Source organism: Rhincodon typus, chromosome 1 (assembly GCF_021869965.1).
Source record: "Rhincodon typus isolate 14 chromosome 1, sRhiTyp1.1, whole genome shotgun sequence".
NCBI classification, from domain to species: domain Eukaryota; kingdom Metazoa; phylum Chordata; class Chondrichthyes; order Orectolobiformes; family Rhincodontidae; genus Rhincodon; species Rhincodon typus.
Genome location: NC_063332.1, coordinates 80,668,584 through 80,688,290, shown reverse-complemented (window position 1 = coordinate 80,688,290; position 19,707 = coordinate 80,668,584). Strand labels below are relative to the sequence as shown.

Genomic DNA, 19,707 nt, shown 5'->3' with positions numbered 1-19,707 from the left:
TCTGCAGTTCCTACTATCTATGGAATCAGATAGTCAGCTTAGGGTCAAATAGGAGATCAAGATGATCAATCGTCCAATTCAACCTGGAGAAGGGAATGAAAAAAAATAGGATACTGAAAAGAAGAGACTTCAGGGGACGTCCTTGGTGGCTCAGTGGTCAGCATTACTGTATCACAAAGCTAGGGTCCAGGGTTCGATTCCTGACATGGAGGCAGGGTTCATGTGATTACGACCAATGAGGAATAGAAGGACAGAAAACAGATGTGGAGTTCCATGATCTTGACCAGCGAGGAGTGGGGAAACTCCAAAAGGAGGCAGTGTTCTGTTCAATCTGGAATTGAGGAAGGGAAAAGGTGGCAGATCTCCACGTCCCTGCAAGCACAGTCGCATGCTATGCGGGTTCAGTGGATTAGCCAGGGGAAGTTCAGGGTGGTAGGGATAGGGATAGGATAGAATGCTCATCGGAGGGTCAGTTGATACTTGATGGGCTGAATACCTGCTTCTACATTGTGCAGATTCTCTGCACCCCAGCACATTTGTTGGTTTTAGGGTGGCACGGTGGCTCAGTGGTTAGCACTGCTGCCTTACAGCGCCAGGGATCCGGGTTTGATTCCACCCTCAGTTGAATGTAGGTGTGGAGTTTGCACATTCTCCCCGTGTCTGTGTGGGTTTCTGCCGGTTGTTCTGGTTCCCCCACTGTCCAAAGATGTGCAGGCCAGGTGGGTTAGCCATGGGAAATGCAGTGTTACAAGGATAAGGTAGCGGGATGGTTCTGCGTGGGATGCTCTTTGGAGGCTTATCGGTGTGGACCTGTTGGGCCAAATGGCCTGTATCCACACTGTAGGGGTTCTATGGTTCTACGGAAAAAAAATGTTTACCTTGTCTTACGGAAAGATATTGCTTGAGACTGGATGTCAGTCAAGCAATCCAAAAGCACAGAAACAGTGAAGTGAGAGAGAAAGAGACATGGCAGAAAGGTGATTAAGAGATAAAGTTAGTTATCAATGAAGCAGTTGGAATTTTAAAGCATTCAATTATTATACAGGTTTTGCTACATGAAAGTGAAGATGCTTGCTAAAACACTGCTTAAAACAGTACTTCCAAGAAAATGCAAAAGAAATTGCTTCTCCTCCATTTTATTCACCACACCTTTATTGTTTCTGTAGCTTTCAGCAAAATAAATTGTTCGATTGGGCACAAGCCAGGAGCAGCAAGTGGAAAATAAAGGAATTGGAGCATAATTCTTCCCGAGAAGTAGTCATCCCTGAGCTCCTGGCCCTGGACTTTGGCACTTTATAAGGCCTATGTGAAAATAATTGTGGTTATTGCAATGTCCTACTTGGGGTTACCTCTGAACCAAAAGGTACACATTCAATTTCCACCTGCTTCAGGGGTGTGTAAAACATCTTTTAACAGGTAGATTAGAAAATAGGTATCTAATTTGAGTTGTACTTGCTTCTGAAGCCAAAATATTCAATTAAATGAAGGAGTTCAATATAGTTCTTACGGCTAAAGATATCAAAAAGTATGAGGAGAAAGCGTGAACAGGATACTGAGTTGGATGAACAGCTATGACCATTTTAAACATCACAGCAGGATCAAAGCATCAAACGGCTTAATCCTGTTCCTATTTTCTATGTTTCTATGATTTATTTGTAACTTTGGCCCAAGCTAATGGAAATTTTCAAGATGGCAGCCAAATACTTCCAAACCATCTTGGTAAGAGAAACGTGTCCCAGACAGCATACATGCATGTATTTGGCATTTTTGTAAACCTGCAACCTTCAGTATTTAAATTTGAAAATATTGCTTTTGTTCAAATTTGAGTTATGCACCAATTTGAGCAATGCTTAAGGTCTGCCTCCTTAAACAATTTCATAAACAAATTCTGAATTGATGACAAGACAGTCATATTAACGCTCCCAGTCACATCCAGTGTAAGTAGAAATGAGCAACTTGAGCTTTCTCAATCTCAATGTGTTTCTTCGAAGAAAATGACTTTCACCTTGCACTGCTGTAATTATTGTTCAACCAAATTCATTTTGGGTGGAATAAAAATTCTTTAAAGACTGAATTGAATAACCCAAAAAATGGGCACGGGAATCTCAATAAGCAATGGCTTGGTCCCACTGACTGCAATGCAAACAGTGCAGTCTTCCAGTTGCGTACATGATTACCGCGTGCAGCGAACACTCACTGTGCTGTTCATTGGCTACTCGCATTGACCAGGTTCAATATCACGAGTGGCTAGCACCACTTGAAGCTAGCCTTCACTGCTTAAGATGGGGTTGGGGCCAGGTTGTGGTTGCAGCAGATGATGGGATTCATAATCGAAGAGAATCTAATCTGGGAAAGGGTGAGCTCCAAGTATTTTGGATCTGGCACTAGAGGGTTTGGTGGCAGACATGGGAAGCATGTTCTGTATCTGCAGGAAAGGAAAAGGCCCTCCAGATATCCTTTCAAACGACAGCATGTAGTTGTTGAGTGCTGGTTGCTTTCTGAACTTGCCCTATAAAACAGGCATTAAAGAACCTCATTTCTGGCCTTTTGTCTCTTAACATTTGTAAGAAATTAATACAGTTTAAATTTATTCATGTCAATGTTTCATAAATAGCTCAATACTTTGACGATAAGAAGCAGATAGTTGTTAGGAATCAAGTCATACCTAATGATGTTCTCGCTGGTACAGCATCTTTATTAATCCAGAACGAAACCCATGACAGGACAACTGTAAGTGAGCAAGGTATGTAGGTCTGAATTGTGAAGTACCCCATTCTTCTACTTAGATCAAAGAATATTGTCATTATGACATAATCTCCTATGAAGAGAAAAATTAAATCACATTTTACTTAATTTAAATAACAGTATTTTTTTAAGGATGAGTTAATAAATGGGAATTGTTCTTTCAAATATTTCCTTGATCATCTTTTTGACAGAATTGATTATACATCTTCCTTGATTACATTATTGGGTGTACTTGGAATTATTCACGAAAATAATGACATTCTATGGGGGTCTTCTATGTGAACAGACTGGTGAGAGATTTTCCTTTAAATCTGTGGTGATTAACTAGTGCATGGATGTTCTACCATATTTATTTATTTATGATGGTATGAAAATGAAACTAAGGTCTCGGTGTCTCACAGCCATTAGACGGACAAACATTCATGGCCCATTTGATGCATTCGTGTGTGGCCCTCGATAACCAGACATTAGGCAAAGGCCTGTTTCAAAGGTAAGACCTTCAATTTTACAAGTGAAACCAAGAAGTCTGGAACACTCAATTCCGGAAATTCCAAAATTCTAAGTTGTCAGATGAATTTGGCAGAGGATCAGCAGCATTTCATTTCATCATACTGACTATTAAATGTCAGTACTATGCCCCACCTGTGGGAGCAGGCCGGGATATGAAAATAATAGTGGGTACATCCTGGCATAAGTGCCTACTGACTCCATCAGATGCCTGGAAATTCTCATTTAGTCTCACATAGCTGATGCTCAGCAAAGGACAGAAACTGTTTTGACTGGAGAAAGCAGGAATTATGGTGAAATGAATGGTAAGTCTGTGGCTTTGTTGACAAACAATCATTTTTCACCAGTGTGTACCTTATACAAACATAGAAGCAGTGCCAATAGAATTAAATGGAATCATTGAATCCTGAAGCGAAAACAAGGCTATTCCACTCTCTGGGCTCGTTGAAACAGCTAATCCATTTAGTTGAACCACTGTGGTTTCTTACATTATTTTGCAAATTAATGCACAGTATATTTTTACATCTTCTACATTGCTAAAAGGACACAAGAAGTCAATGCTTTTTATCTGGCACTGATCAGGCCTGGGATGCAAGGTACTGACTTGACAAAAAAAACATAATTTTATACAGCATATATGATTATTTCCATCTAGTAGGACAAGTGCAGCAGATACATGCACCACCACCTGCAAGTCTCCTTCAAGCCACTGACCATCTTGGAAATATATCACCGTTCCTTCACTGTCACTGGAATTCCCTCCCTAAGGGCATTGTGGGTCACCTATAGCATATGGACTGCAGTGGTTCAAGAAGGCAGCTCACCACCACCTTCTCAAGGGCAACTAGGGATGGGTAAGAAATGCTGGCCAGCCAGTGACGCTCATGCCCCACAACTATATTTAAAAAAGGATGCTGATTGTTTGGGTCATCATTGACATGGAGTTGCAGCAAGAATAGTAACATGTTAATTTTAATTCTTAGGTCTACCTACCTAGTGATCAAAACAGATAAGGCTTTTGACAAGCTTTTTGCATGGCAGACTGATTAAGGAGCTGAGAGCACGTGGGATTCAGGACAATTTGGCAAATTGAAACAAAAATTGGCTTCGTGGCAGGATGCAGAACATAATGGTCAAAAAGTGTTTTTGTCACAGGAAGTCTGTGACCAGTGGCATACCACATGGGTTTGGTGCTGTGACCCTTTTTGCTTGTTGTTGAATGATCTAAACATTAATGTAGGAGGTATGATTAGTAAGAACAAAGAACAAAGAAAATTACAGCACAGGAACAGGCCCTTCGGCCCTCCAAGCCCGCACCGATCCAGATCCTCTATCTAAACCTGTCACCTATTTTCCAAGGATCTGTATCCCTCTGCTCCCTGCTATCGTGCCCGCCTCTACCACCTCCGCTGGCAACGTGTTCCAGGCACCCACCACCCTTTGCGTAAAGAACTTTCCACGCATATCTCCCTTAAACATTTCCCCTCTCACCTTGAAATCGTGACCCCGGGTAATTGAGTTCCCTCAATCTGGGAAAAAACTTCTTGCTATCCACCCTGTCTATACCTCTCATAATTTTGTAGACCTCAATCAGGTCCCCCCTCAACCTCCATCTTTCTAATGTAAATAACCCTAATCTACTCAACCTCTCTTCAAAGCTAGCGCCGTCCATACCAGGCAACATCCTGGTGAACCTCCTCTGCACCCTCTCCAAAGCATCCACATCCTTTTGGTAATGTGGCGACCAGAACTGTACGCAGTATTCCAAATGTGGTTGAACCAAAGTCCTATATAACTGTAACATGACCTGCCAACTCTTGTGCTCAATACCCCGCCCGATGAATGAAAGCATGCCGTATGCCTTCTTGACCACTCTATCAACCTGCGTTGCCACCTTCAAGGTACAATGGACCTGAACACCCAGATCTCTCTGTGCATCAATTTTCCCCGGGGCTTTTCCATTTACCGTACAGTTCACTCTTGAATTGGATCTTCAGAGAAGAGACTAAAGAAGACTTGAGATGAGACTAAAATTGGTGATGTGGTTAATAGTGAGGAGGAAAGCCTTAGACTACAGTGACAATACAGGTAGGTGGGTCAGATGGACTGAACAGTGGTAAATAGAATTTAATCATGAAAAGTGTGAGGTGATGCATTTTGGGAAGACTAACAAGGCACAGGACTACACTTTGATTGATAATACCCTCAGAAATACAGAGGACTTTGGTGTGTATGTTCATAGATCCTTGAAGGCATATGGGATACTTGGCTTCATTAGTCAAGGCACTGAATTCAAGCAGAGTGAGGTTATAATGGAGTTGTCTATGATGTTAGCTAGGCCACAACTAGAGTACTGTACACATTTCTGGTCACCACACTATAGGAAGGATGTAGAGTATATACAGGAGATTCACCAGGATATTGCCTGGGCTGGGACTGGAGTTGTTTTCTGGAACAGAGAAGGCTGAGGGAGATCTGATTGGTGTGTACAAGGTATTGAGGACCATAGACAATGTAAATAGGGAGAAATGTTTCCCCTTAGTAGAGAAGTAAATAATCAAGGGACATAGTTTTAAGGTAAGGAGCAGGAAGTTTAAAGGGGATTTGGTGATTTTGTTTTTATCTCTAGAGTTGTAGATATTTGGAACTCATTGTCTGAAAGGATGGTAAAGACAGGAATGATTAAGATATTTAAGAACTATTTAGATGAACACTTGAAACATCATAGCAAACAAGGCCAATTGCTGGAAAATGAGATTAAAATAGATGGATGTTTCTTTGCACTACAAAGACGCAAATCACGGCGGCCATCTGCCTGGAAAGGCACAGACTCCTGCAGCGCTGATTGTCTAACGTATCCAAGCAGCTTTGTCTTCACTGGTTATATCCACTACTCCAGGTTCAATTTCTACAGTTCCCTTTGCAGCGTGGCCTAGGCAACAGCTCTGAAAGGCCAGACCATGAACTGCACTAACTTGTCTGTCACAGCAAGGTCAAAAATTACATGATACCAGGTTATCGTCCAACAGGTTTAATCGAACAAGTTTTCGGAGCATTGTCCCTCCTTCAGGTGTAATGAGAGAGGAAGCATCAAGACACAGAATTTATAAGCAAAAGATCAAAGGATTATACAACTAATGAGAATGTATTTAATAATCCTAAAATGGCTGGCTGATTCTCCCCTTTAAATCCTTAATCAGTTAGAAAGGCGATGCAGGTTTCAATTGATTAATACGCAAGTCTCCGAATTTCTTTCAGGTTAATGTCCCGAGATAACTATAGGTTTTATCAATGAATACAAGAGATGACATCTCAGGTCAGACAATGCCTTTTGGTGTGAGGCCTTGTTTAGAAACTGCGTTTTAATGTGGAGTCAGACTGGTTTTATTTCCAAAGCAGGAATTTAGAAAATTCCTCATCAATCCAGTCCAACACCGGCACCTCCACATCATCTCACAGCAAGAGCTAAAGTTACTGGCTGTCAGGTGGCAGGGAAGACACCAGCTGAGCAGCAGTAGTGGGAGGGTGAATGCTGTCCTCCTGAACCACACTCCAACATTTTGCCCAAGCTGAGAGTGTCTGCAGCCAACTGGGGACACCAGCATTAACCCTGGTTGTTGCCCAGTATGTTACTTGGGGTGGAAGTCTCCATTATGATCACACCATTCAATGGTAATGACTGAGCCTGCAGTTGAGGTGCTATCATTGAAATACGCCCCCATTCCAACCAGACTGTCAAGCACTGGCAGGCTCAACAAAACCTAACTTGTCTTAGAGGGCAGCCTGGCATGGAGGTGCCCGCTCCTCCATGTGGCAGCTTCAGCAATGGCCACTTCTATATTTGGTACTACTAAGTGCTTAGCCGAACCCACACGCTTGGATGTTGTCATTATCGGGTGTAATGCTGATTTTACACACCGCTTGATTGTACTCTTCAACTCTCCTTATGTTTGTGAGTTTAATGTCTTAAAATAATTTGATGGTACTAGCACGTGCTAAATATTGTTTCACAGGTGCCAGCTACCTTTAGTAGTTTGACAAGCCGTGGTTTTTCTGAGAGTGAATTTCAACAGTATGAGCATTGCTGTTTTCACACTGATTAAATCCTCAAGCTGAACCTGATGCTTTCTTGACACACAAGTCTAGCAGGTTCCCCATTGAATGAACAAAAAGGATTTCAGACTCTAGATTAGCTAGTCTGCTGAATTATGGGAATCCTACTGTCAGTTTAGCTGCAATAATTCAGTATCAACTAGATAATAAATTGGAGACAACAAAGTGCAGGGCTGGATGAACACAGCAGGCCAAGCAGCATCATAGGAGCAGAAAGGCTCCTTTGATGCTGCTTGGCGTGCTGTGTTCATCCAGCCCTGCGCCTTGTTGTCTCGGATTCTCCAGCATCTGCAGTTCCTACTATCCCTAGATAATAAATTGGCCTGTTTTTGGATTTCATCATATAATGCAACACTTTGACTACATACTTACAAAGACAGGTACCAAAGGAATTACCTTTTATCGTACTTTATCATTTGATGCAAATGTAATCACACTTAGCATAAAAAAAATGGAAATTTGCTGTATGACATTTAACATTTTTCCTGAAACAGTAGTGTTGTCTTACCGGACTGGGTGTGCATTACATCAGTTGTGTTCCTGAATCCATCAAATGCAAATTGATAAAGTCGCCAATGCTTTTGATGAGCAATTTCAACTGGATCTTTCTTCCAGCGATACACAATTTCATTTTTTGGGTATCCATCTGCAAAGGAAATTTATGAGAAATAGAAGAAAAAAGACATTAACTCATACTGACTTCAAAAGTCTACTTCAAAAGCAACTGCCTGTAGTCAGTGGACAGATTAGTTTAGATTTTCTGCTTGAGTTTGGTTGGCTCAAAGGCATAACTCAAATGAAGTGCAGTGGCAGATACACTGAAATCTGTTGACCAGCAAAATGATCACCTTAGTGACTTCTGGCACTTACTCTAGGAATCTTATATCAGGCTCTGATGTCAAACAATTTGAAAGAGAAATAAAATCTGTTCCTCTTTAGGTCTAGATTTGGGGCTAAGCAGGTCAATGAAAGGCTTTGAAAGTCTTATACAACTATTCACTAGCTTCTCCCAGGTGACCAAAGTTATTTGAATTATTTAACTCCAATCAGGATCGTGGCAATTCAATGTGGCTTGTCACACTGCACATCAGCCAGCTTTACATTTCAGTAAAAGGTTATTGTAATTTAAGATAATTAAGTGTCTTTCTTCATTAAAACAATGAGCCTAAGTTTTTGTAGGGCTCAGCCTGATTTTCTGACAACCCTAATGAAAGACAGGGTTGGTTCTTTCATTTAACAAACTTTCAGGGCTAATGCCAATAGATGGAGATATGTCAAAACAAATGCAGCCTATTCTTGTCATAGTGAATATAACCTATATCAAACCTATAGACTAGTGTTGTTTGGAAGCAAAGTCTTCATGATGAAAATGAAACGTCTCTGTTTCTCCAGAAGGAGCAAGTAAAAAAGCTTGCCTCAGAGATAGTAGGAACTGCAGATACTGGAGAATCTGAGATAACAAGGTGTAGAGCTGGATGAACACAGCAGGCCAAGCAGCATCAGAGGAGCAGGAAAGCTGACGTTTCGGGTCTCGACCCTTCTTCAGCTCTACACCTTGTTATCTAAAAAACTTGCCTGACATTTTGTCACGCAGTCACATTTTAATCTTCATCAGTGAATGAATGAAGTGGATTATTGACACTTTCTTTAATGGTCAAGCAATTTCCTTCACCATTAATGCCTAAGGCAGTAAAAATCTAAATCCTTTAAAACGTACGATGGACATTCAGATGAACGACTGGGACAATATATGGAACTGAGTTTACAATTTCTCAAAGCCTCACTAAACCTTTACTTCTAGAGATTCAAATAAGTTCTGCAATTGAAACAAAGTTAAACTGCAATCCATGCTTCAATGGGTTTACCTTGTATTTGAGTATTGCTCAGGAAACATGGCATAAATTTTCTTAGTGGGTCAGCAATGCAGATTTGGGAAAATTTGCAGGTCTAAAAACCAGAATTGGGAGACAGTGACCAGGGAAGTGGTGTGGTGGGAGGGTGTAAGAGGAACTGGACACGTTAACCCCATAAGTAAATAGAGGCAAAGTTAAGCGCAGCATTAGTTGGGCAATTCAATCACATTTTAAAAAATGTGAGTAAAATCATCCATCTGTGGACCAGGAAGTTGACGCTGTTGTGACTGTGTCTTGGCCGCTGAGGAATTAAGTGTATATCAAATCTCTAAATGTTGTCCAACTGCTTGCCTTCCCTGGATCTGATGACCTAACGTGCATCTAATATGGTAAAACAGTCATTGTTGCTGCTTATTCAAATTGTACAGAAGCAGCACATTAAAACACAAAGACATGGAGAGGCATTACAAACAAGCCATATGGCCACATCTTGGCACTAATGGCAGCTAATGATAATCTGTATCAACACAGGTTATTATCATGCCATGGGGGATTTATGATACACAGTGCAAGTGGCACGGACCTTTGTGCCCTTATCACTCATCTACTGAAGTGCATCCACTCACTTCACCTTTGATCAGTTACCTGTCAGCTGGCACAGAGGAACAGCAGAACAGCTGTTCCATAGGGTTATTCTAGCTGGAATACAGCATCAGGGAGTGATAGCAGCAAAATGCATGGCATCTGTAGGAAGCCATTTCCTTCCCACTACCCACCCCAAGTACCATCTCAAATACTTACTGATGAGATGGAAAAAATGGCTAATTCATGAAAATGCACAAATGTGTTAGACAGCCAAGCAGACTACATGCCTCAAAACCTTTTTGCTTTAAATTTGTATTGCTGGAATATCCCTCAGAGCTCACAATGTGGAAGGAATGGGAGATTCCGATTCCATGTTTAGCAATTTGGATCTCTAGATTCTGGTGGAGGAAATGCAGAGGAGAGACATCCTACATCGAGCTAGCCAGTATAACATTCCAGCAACCACAAAGCAAATATAGACAGGGATTTTACAAGTGCTTAGCACTGCTGGTGAATATTAAAGATTACAGATGTGCTAGCAGTGATTTTACTCTCTGCTATGTTCTGATAAGGTGGGGTGCTCAGTAGAAGCACATAGAAATCCAAGTGATGGTTCATAACTGCATGCTGCAGCTTTATGGGGCAAGGTCTGGTACATAGCTCTGTTTTAGCATGAGGGCATGTGTATGCAATCTGCTCCTGTCAATATGGGGGTGGGTCCATAAATCTATGACTGATAGAATGGAAGAGACTATCAAGGTAGCTGGGTGTCTATTTGACTGGGTCACTGATGAATAGTGGCAGATTGCCCACACAGGGGTACTTAAAGTGATGGTAAAGTCACTTCAATACATGGTCATAATGGTGGAAGCCATGCTGATGAACACAAGGGGGCATTGACATAAGAGGCAGTGCCAGGATGTGGTTGTATTATAGGGCAGTTTGGGATAGCTGCATCAGAAAAATATGAAGGTCTCTACCTAAAAACTTTCTTTTTTTTTATCTCACACAGGTCCTAGCTCTACCAGTCACACACCCTCTTCAACCAGGTCAGATCATCCCTCAGAAATCTGGAGGATAAACAGATATTCAAGAAGGCACTGCCACATCAGAGCAGCTCACACTGCACCACCTCATCGGATGGATGTTACACATGTTTTGATGTTATGGCACATAGTGAATGCAACCACACTGGAGTGTATGAGGAGGTATCAAAGTCTGATGTATTTATGCACAATTCTTCTCAGTGGAAGGCAGATGTCACAATGTTGCTCCAATAGGCAGCAATGTGGGACCTTGGGGTTACTGTTAGCGACATAGAATTTGTCGAATCGGCAGCAGATGTGTGGACATCTGGCAGAGTCCCCAGAAGCAATGTGAGCTCCAGAATTCTAAGTCTCCTAGACTCTGCTCATGGCCCTAATACATAGTACCAGCATATTTGAGGGATCACATGCAATCTTGTTGAAGGTGGGAAAGTGAAAAGACTTCAGCCCAGCAGAACGTAGTCCAGAAAAACACCCATAAAAGGTATTTTGACCAATTCACCGTTACTGGAGCCCAACAACAGCCGACTGCAGCTGGATGGAACAATGGAAAATGCTGGACGAAGAAACTGAGGGCTTTGTTGCTAAGTTTGCAGATGACACAAAGGTGGAGGGACAGGAAGTGTTGAGGAAGCAAGGAGGCTGCAAAAGGTCTTGGACAGGTTAGGAGAGTAGGCAAAGATATGACAGATGGAATGCAATGTGGGAAAATATCAGGTGATACACTATAGTAGGAAGAATTCAGGCATAGACTATTTTCAAAATGGACTTCAGAATGTGGAGCAGAAAGGGACTTGGGAGTCCTAGTTCAGGATTTGCATAAGGTTAACATGGAGGTTCAGTTGGCAATAAGGAAGGCAAATGCAATGTTTTCATTCATTTTGAGAAAGCTAGAATACAAGGGCAGGGCTGTACTGTTGAGGCTGTATAAGGCTCTGGTCAGATCACGCTTGGAATATGGAGAGCATTTTGGGCCCTGTATCTGAGGAAGAATGTACTGACCTCAGAGGGGGTCCACAGGAGGTTCACAAAAATGATCATGGGAACGAAAGGCTTGTCTTATGAGGAACATTTGAGGACTCTGGGTCTGTAGTTGATGAGGGGAGATCTCATTGAAACTTACAAAGTACTGGGAGGCCTGGATAGAGTGAGTGTGAGATGTTCCTGCAAGTAGGAGAAACTAGGACCTGAGGACATAGCCTCAGAGTGAAGGGATTACCCTTTTAAAGTGAGATGAGGATCCTTGACTTCCTGATCCACAGACCGCAATCAGTAAGGATAGGCGACAACACCTCCTCCATGATAATCCGCGACATCGGTGTCCACAAAGGCTGTGTACTCAGCTGCTTACTATACTCCTTATAGAATCACGACTATGTGGCCAAGTTCAGCTCTAACTCCATTTACAAATTTGCTGATCACACTACCTTAGTGGGTCGGATCTCAAGCAACAAAGAGACAGAGTACAAGAAACAGACAGACAGCTTAATGGTATGGTGTAAAGACAACAGTCTCTCCTTCAATGTCAGCAAAATGATGGAGCTGGTTATCAACTTCAGGAAGTGGAGTGGAGAACCTGCCCCTGTCTGTATCAATTGTGCTGAGGTGGAGATAGTTAACAGCTTCAAGTTCCTAGGAGTAAACATTATTGACAATCTAATTTGGTCCATTCACGTCAATGCGACAATCAAGAAAGCACACCAACGCCTATCATTTCTCAAACGGCTAATGAAATTCAGCATGTCCACAATGACAGTGACCCACTTTTATAGATGCACCATGGAAAGCATCCTATCTATCTGCCCAAGACTGCAAGACATTAGTTAGCATTGTGAACACAGCCCAGTACATCGCGAAAACTAACCTTCCTCCCGTTGACTCTGCCTACACTTCCCGCTGCCTCGGGAAAGCACCCAACATGATCAAAAACCCCTCCCATTCCAGGTATACTCTCTTCCACTGGCAAAAAATACAAAGTTTGAAAACACATCTCAACATATTTCCCTGCTATTATCAGACTTATGAACGAATTGATCTTTCTCTGGACCTTCTCTGTAGTTGTAACAATATTTTCTGCATTCTGTTCTATCACCCTGATGTACTTACATAAGGTACGATTTGTTTGGTTAGCATGCAAAACAATACTTTTCACTGTATCTCAGTACATGTGACAATAATAAATCAAATCAAATCAGGAGGAATTTCTTCAGCCAAAGGATGGCAAACTTGTGGAATTCATTGCCACAAAAGCCTGTGGAGGGCAAGCCCTTGAGCATATTTAAGACAGAGATAAATAAGTTCTTGATTAGTAAGGAGATCAAGCATTACAGGGAGAAGGGAGGAGAATGGCGCAGAGAAAATATCAGCCATGATCGAAAGGAGCAGACCTGATGGGCTGAATGGCCTAATTCTGCTCCGATTTCTGACAGTATTATGGTCTAAACAATGGTTCTTGACCAAGAAGCACACTAGATCAATTGGTGCCTCCACCTTGACAGGGTTTCCGATCACCGCTGTACTCACTCAAGAGGCCTGACGAGGATCAGACTGGAGTATTGATGTTTGCAGCAGCAGTGCTGACACCATTTTGGTTTGACATGGGATCAAAGAAGAAAATGTCAAATAATTGAAACATCATGAAGGCCTCTGATTCTTATTTTACTTTGCAGAGAAACCCTTCAAAGGTGGAGCAAAGTTCAATTGGCTCAGTTGTGTATTATTGATTCCCTCAGCAATAGAAAGAGCCTGATACATAAATTCAGAGTTATGATAACATTTTAGAGCCACTGGCAGGTATGAAGAGGTAAGACTGTAATACAAGATGTTGCTCCATAGAGTGATATATGTCAATTACCATTTCTCAGGTTAGCTTCAGCCACCTTCTGCATTAGTTTTCAGTCATATTTAGAAACGGCCTTCATGGTCAGCATATTCTTACTTTAGGATTAAGTTTAGTTTCAACAATTAGTTTTCATTTAGTTATTCTGACCTGATTCACCAAATGAAGAATTAAGTCCCATTTAGCTCAAGTGTGGTCAGTACAATACCATACTGTCAAAATACACCCGTATTTCTGTGTTTAGTGGAAGGTGTAATTTAGCCTTGAATCAAAATAAACAAATGCTGAAAGGGACCACTTTTATGGTTGAATGGTTGCAACAATGTCCTATATTGGTTTAGCTTGTAAATTAATTGTTTTAAATGGAAAATAGTTAATGTATGAAACTGGCATATGCAAATATATTACTTTGAAATTCGAATTAGCTTTGACATTTCTGTAATTTGCTGTGTCTTGCAATGATACTTCGTTACCTACTGTGAAACACACTTCAATACAGTTATAGGGTTTGATTCATGATATTGTGACACTCTCTTGGAGAACAAAAACTATAGTTGTCCTTCAATAATGACTTTGGTTAACTTACTAAGTGTTTCCTTTAACTAAATGAAATTGACAGGCCATGGAATCTTCCAGAATATTTGGATGAATCAGTTGAGGCATCTCTGGGCAATGTTGATCATTAGTAAATGACGTTATATATCTTCAAAGTGGACAACAAATTACTCTGGTGGTGATTCATTTTGGTAGTGATCTATAAAGTTAGTTTACTAAGTTATAACAAAAGAAATATTGACACAAGTAACTGACATCTCAAGGGATGCAACCAGTCAGGAGATCATAGAAAGTAATATAAGTAAGATAAGCATCACTCTCAAGAACGTAAACATAAATTTGGCACACAATGCTCAGCAATCCAGTACACAGAAAAAAAATGGAACATCAGAGTGGCCGAGGGGTGAAGATTTATAGTTTCTTGAAAGTGGCATCACAGGTAGACAGGGGCTTTTGGCATGCTTGGTCAGAGCATTGAGTACAAGAATTGGGATGTTATGTTGCAGCTGTACAAGACAGTGGTGAGGCCACTTTTAGAATACTGCGCTCAATTCTGGTCGCCCTGCTATAGGAAGGATGTTGTTAAATTAGAAAGGGCACAGAAAAAAATTACAAGGATGTTGCTGGGATTGGAGGGTTTAGGTTACAAGGAGAGCCTGGTCAGTCTGGGACTTCTTCCCCTGGAACAGAGGCTGACCTTGTAGAGGTTTATAAAATGGTGAGGGGCTTAGATAAGATGAAGCGCCAAGGTCTTTTCCCCAGGGTAGGGGAGTCCAAAACTAGAGGGCATAGGTTTAAGGTGAGAGGGGAAATGTTTTAAAGGACCTGAGGGGCAACTTCTTCACACAGAGGGTGAGCTGCCAGAGAAAGTGGTAGAGGCGAGTACAATTACAACATTTAAAAGGCATTTAGACAGGTACTTGAATTGGAAAGGTTTAGAGGGATACAGGCCAAATGCAGGCAAATGTGACTAGTTCAAATTAGGATACCTGATTGGCATGGACGAGTTGGACTGAAGGATTTGTTTCTGTGCTGTATAACTCTATGACTCTATCAGTCAACAGAACAAAATGAGAGACATATGGCCAGACAGCCAGAAGTCATAAGCTGCTGTCCTCAAGTGAGTTAATTGAAAATCACTGCTTTATTAAGAATTATTCCTTTCCACTTATTGTGCTTAATTTTAAAAAGTCCGTGAAACATGTGAAATCATACTTGTACCTGCATTGCTTGTAAAATTAACAATAAACTTTTATGTTAGTTTTCTCAAAACAAACTCAGCCTATTCTTTCAATTAAATTAAGTCATACAATTAAACTAAATCTGAAACCTGAGATGACCCGAAGGTTATTTCTAATTGCCCTCTTCATCCTCCTTCCTGGTACCCACTCCTTTGCCTCTACCACCTCATTTGTATTAATGGTGCCAATGTGTGAGGACACCACTCCCATTTCATGTCTTTTTTGGTACAATGCGTAATGCTTCATTCTCTGACACACTGTCCTTCCTTCCTGCCAGCTAGGTTCCCAAATCAATAGCAGCAAAAGAAATTGACCCTCCAAGTCCAGCAGAACCACCATCCTTCCCACTTGGGTTAAAGCCAGGCACTGCAAATTGGTTTTGTCATACTTCTGTGGCAGTGATTGCAAGTTTACAAACAGATCACTGTCTCCCACCCACCCCTAACCCTGTTGTGCTTCTAGATATGATTGCACTGAAGTCAATGAAAGCTAATGTGCAGGCGCAGCAAACTCAGAATCCCTACAGTGTGGAAGCAGACCATTCGGCCCATCGAGTTCACACCAATCCTCCAAAGAGCATCCCACCCAGGCCCAAACCCCTGCCCTATCCTTGTGACCCTGCATTTTCCTTGGCTAACCCACCTAACCTGCATATCCCTGGATACGATGAGCAATTTACCGTGGTCAATCCATCTAACCTGCATATCTTTGGACTGTGGGAGGAATCCAGAGCACCCAAAGGAAACTCATGCAGACACAGGGAGGATGTGCAAACTCCACACAGTCACCCAAGGCTGGAATGAAACCTGTGTCCCTGGCGCTGTGAGGCAGTGCTAATCACTGAGCCACTGTGCCACCCTCATAGAAAGGATCATAGAATGTTAGCCTTTATCACAAGAGGAGTGGAGTGCAGAAGTCATGAAGTATTGCTTCAGTTTTACAGAAGCTTGGTGAAACTGCAACTGGACTACTGTGTGCAGTTTTGGTCATCTTATCTGAGATGGGGAAAAGGCAGAGAATGGAACTAAGTGAATTGCTGCTTCACATGATCAACTTTGATGGGTTGAATGGCCTTCTTCTGTGCTGGAGCCATGCTGTCATTCTGGTTTTGCCAAAACACTAAATGCAACATATTTAACCTCCAAGAATCTAGAATTGATTAAATCATCTCAATAATATATTATTAAAAAGATTTGTTCACATGACTCAAGGTGAAACAAAATCAGTTTCTAGAAACTGAACAAAATTGTTAAAATATTTATGTCAAATAACAGGGGAAAGAGTTTTATGCAAACTATTTGAAAATAATCTTTATCAGTTTTTACCACTGCTGTGTAGTTTGCAAATTACTGGTTTAGGTAGGTTACTTTGTCATAAGTAAAAGGCCAGCATGAAGTGAACTAACATATTCAAACAATAAAGCTGCATTTGACTAATGGTGCCTTGAAGGATCATTGCACACAACAAGGCTACAATGCACCATTTAATTCTTTTAGGCCATTATGTAGTGAAGTTAATGGCCTATCGATTACTTGATGCACCTACCAAGTAATTTGCTCTTATTATAGTATTATTTATATCCCAAATTATTTTGTATTAGAAATAAAGACGCACATTATGCAACACTTACAGCTTGAGAATTCCAGGGGACAGGAATGATGATCCATAGGAAAGTCATGAAGCTGAAGATAGCATTCCGCATTGATGGTTAACCTAATGTAGCAAACATAAAATCATCAGCTTTGTCCAATCAAAATTAATGTTAATGTTAATATGCATTAATTAGTGTTAATTTTAAAATGCAAAAGAAGGAAAATTGGTGCCTGTTGTACAGAACTTGAGTAGGGCTTAAGAAGGACACATACCCTTGAAGCTTTTCATCTCATAATCATTAGGACAGGTGCAAGAATGTGAAATATTAAGGAGAACAATAATTTTTACTGCAGGAGAAAAAGGGTGTTGACTGGTTGGCAAATCGGCTCTGATTAGTCAAGATCTTGCTGTGGAGAATACACAAGGGAATAGCTGCAAAGCCTGGATAAAGGGTGTGTATTTTTGCAGAACATAGGGGACCTGTAAATGTAATGTCTAGCAAGTGTAGGTGAGCCCACCCTGAGCCAACTGATAATCATTCCGAGGTTGTTAGTGTAATTAGTACCCTCAGGATCATTCAATAACTCACAGCATCATATCTAATGTTGTACGTTGTTCTCTGAGCTTTGCCAGCTGGGGCTTGTACTCTGGTCAGTACTCAGTCTGTTTTGAACAGCCTAAGAGATATGCTGTATGACTCAATCCATCAGTTGTCGGGATATATGACCTACGTACATGGAATTGCACTGACACTGACATTTAAACACCACATTACTCATTTGTGTGGTAGGCAGAATCTCCTTTCGGCTTGAAGGCAGCATCCTGTTAGTAGAAAACACCACTTATGTTGCTAAAGCCTAGTAACAGTGTACATTGGCTTGTTGTTCAGATGTTGGAGTCACCTCTCCCTTCCAGGGTAACTTGAGATACACAGAGCACTTTTCAGGACTGGCAGTGCTGGCCTTATGCTGATTCATGAATTTGTGCAACATACAGTGTGCAGTGATTTGACTGAGATAGGTATTATCCAGCAGAATAGCTTTAATGAGCCCTTTCCAGCATCAAACTTGCATGGTGAACAAATGGCTCAGGACCTATTCATGTTGGTTCCTGATAGGGCTTATCTTATAGCAGGTACAGCTATGGGAAGAGATAGTAGGAACTGTTTTCCGGAGGGAGGAGGCATTCCACTCCCGAACGTTTTTCAAGGACCGCAACTTGCCCCCTCAGTGGTCGAGAACGCCCTCAACCGTGCCTCCCGCATTTCCCGCAACTCATCCCTCACACCCCCTCCCCGCAATAACAACCAAAACAGAATCCCTCTCATCCTCACGTACCACCCCACCAACCTCCAGATCCAACGCATCATCCTCTGGCACTTCCGCCATCTGCAATCCGACCCCACCACCAAAGACATTTTTCCCTCCCCAACCTCATCTGCTTTCTGGAGGGACCACTCTCTTCGTGACTCCCTTGTCTGCTCAACACTCTCCTCCAGACCCACCACACCCGGCACTTTTCCCTGCAACCGCAGGAGGTGCTACACCTGCCCCTACACCTCCCTCCTCACCCCCATCCCAGGCCCCAAGAAGACCTTCCACATCAAACAGATGTTCACCTGCACATCTGCTAATGTGGTATACTGCATCCGCTGTACCCGTTGTGGCCTCCTCTACATCGGGGAAACCAAACGGAGGCTTGGGGACTGCTTTATGGAACACCTGCGCTCAGCTTGCACTAAACAACTGCACCTCCCAGTCACGAACCATTTCAAAGACAATGTAGTCGAGGAGAATACTGAGATACAGTCTATTAGACTAGACGGGATTGAGGTTCATAAGGAGGAGGTGTTAGCAATTCTGGAAGGTGTGAAAATAGATAAGTCCCCTGGGCCGGATGGGATTTATCCTAGGATTCTCTGGGAAGCTAGAGAGGAGATTGCAGAGCCTTTGGCTTTGATCTTTATGTCGTCATTGTCTTCAGGAATAGTGCCAGAAGACTGGAGACTAGTAAATGTTGTCCCCTTGTTCAAGAAGGGGAGTAGAGACAACCCTGGTAATTATAGACCAGTGAGCCTTACTTCGGTTGTGGGTAAAGTGTTGGAAAGGATTATAAGAGATAGGATTTATAATCATCTAGAAAGGAATAATTTGATTAGGGATAGTCAACACGGTTTTGTGAAGGGTAGGTCGTGCCTCACAAACCTTATTGAGTTCTTCGAGAAGGTGACCAAACAGGTGGATGAGGGTAAAGCAGTTGATGTGGTGTATTTGGATTTCAGTAAAGCGTTTGATAAGGTTCCCCATGGTAGGCTATTGCAGAAAATACGGAGGCATGGGATTGAGGGTGATTTAGCGGTTTGGATCAGAAATTGGCTAGCTGTAAGAAGACAGAGGGTGGTGGTTGATAGGAAATGTTCATCCTGGAGTTCAGTTACTAGTGGTGTACCTCAAGGATCTGTTTCGGGGCCACTGCTGTTTGTCACTTTTATAAATGACCTGGATGAGGGCGTAGAAGGATGGGTTAGTAAGTTTGCGGATGACACCAAAGTTGGTGGAGTTGTGGATAGTGCGGAAGGATATTGCAGGTTACAGAGGGACATAGATAAGCTGCAGAGCTGGGCTGAGAGG

General features: G+C 41.9%; 1 protein-coding gene across 1 annotated transcript in view; it reads right to left on the bottom strand.

The window, feature by feature from the left end:
* gabrg1 (gamma-aminobutyric acid type A receptor subunit gamma1) overlaps positions 1-19,707 on the bottom strand; it is a 93,878-nt gene that overhangs the window by 16,112 nt on the left and 58,059 nt on the right. Inside the window, exons 6-8 of the mRNA XM_048600314.1 lie at positions 17,115-17,197; positions 7,874-8,011; positions 2,666-2,818 (exon numbers count right to left, since the gene is read on the bottom strand). Coding sequence (XP_048456271.1) covers positions 2,666-2,818; positions 7,874-8,011; positions 17,115-17,197 — 374 coding nt within the window. The remainder of the gene's footprint in view (positions 1-2,665; positions 2,819-7,873; positions 8,012-17,114; positions 17,198-19,707) is intronic.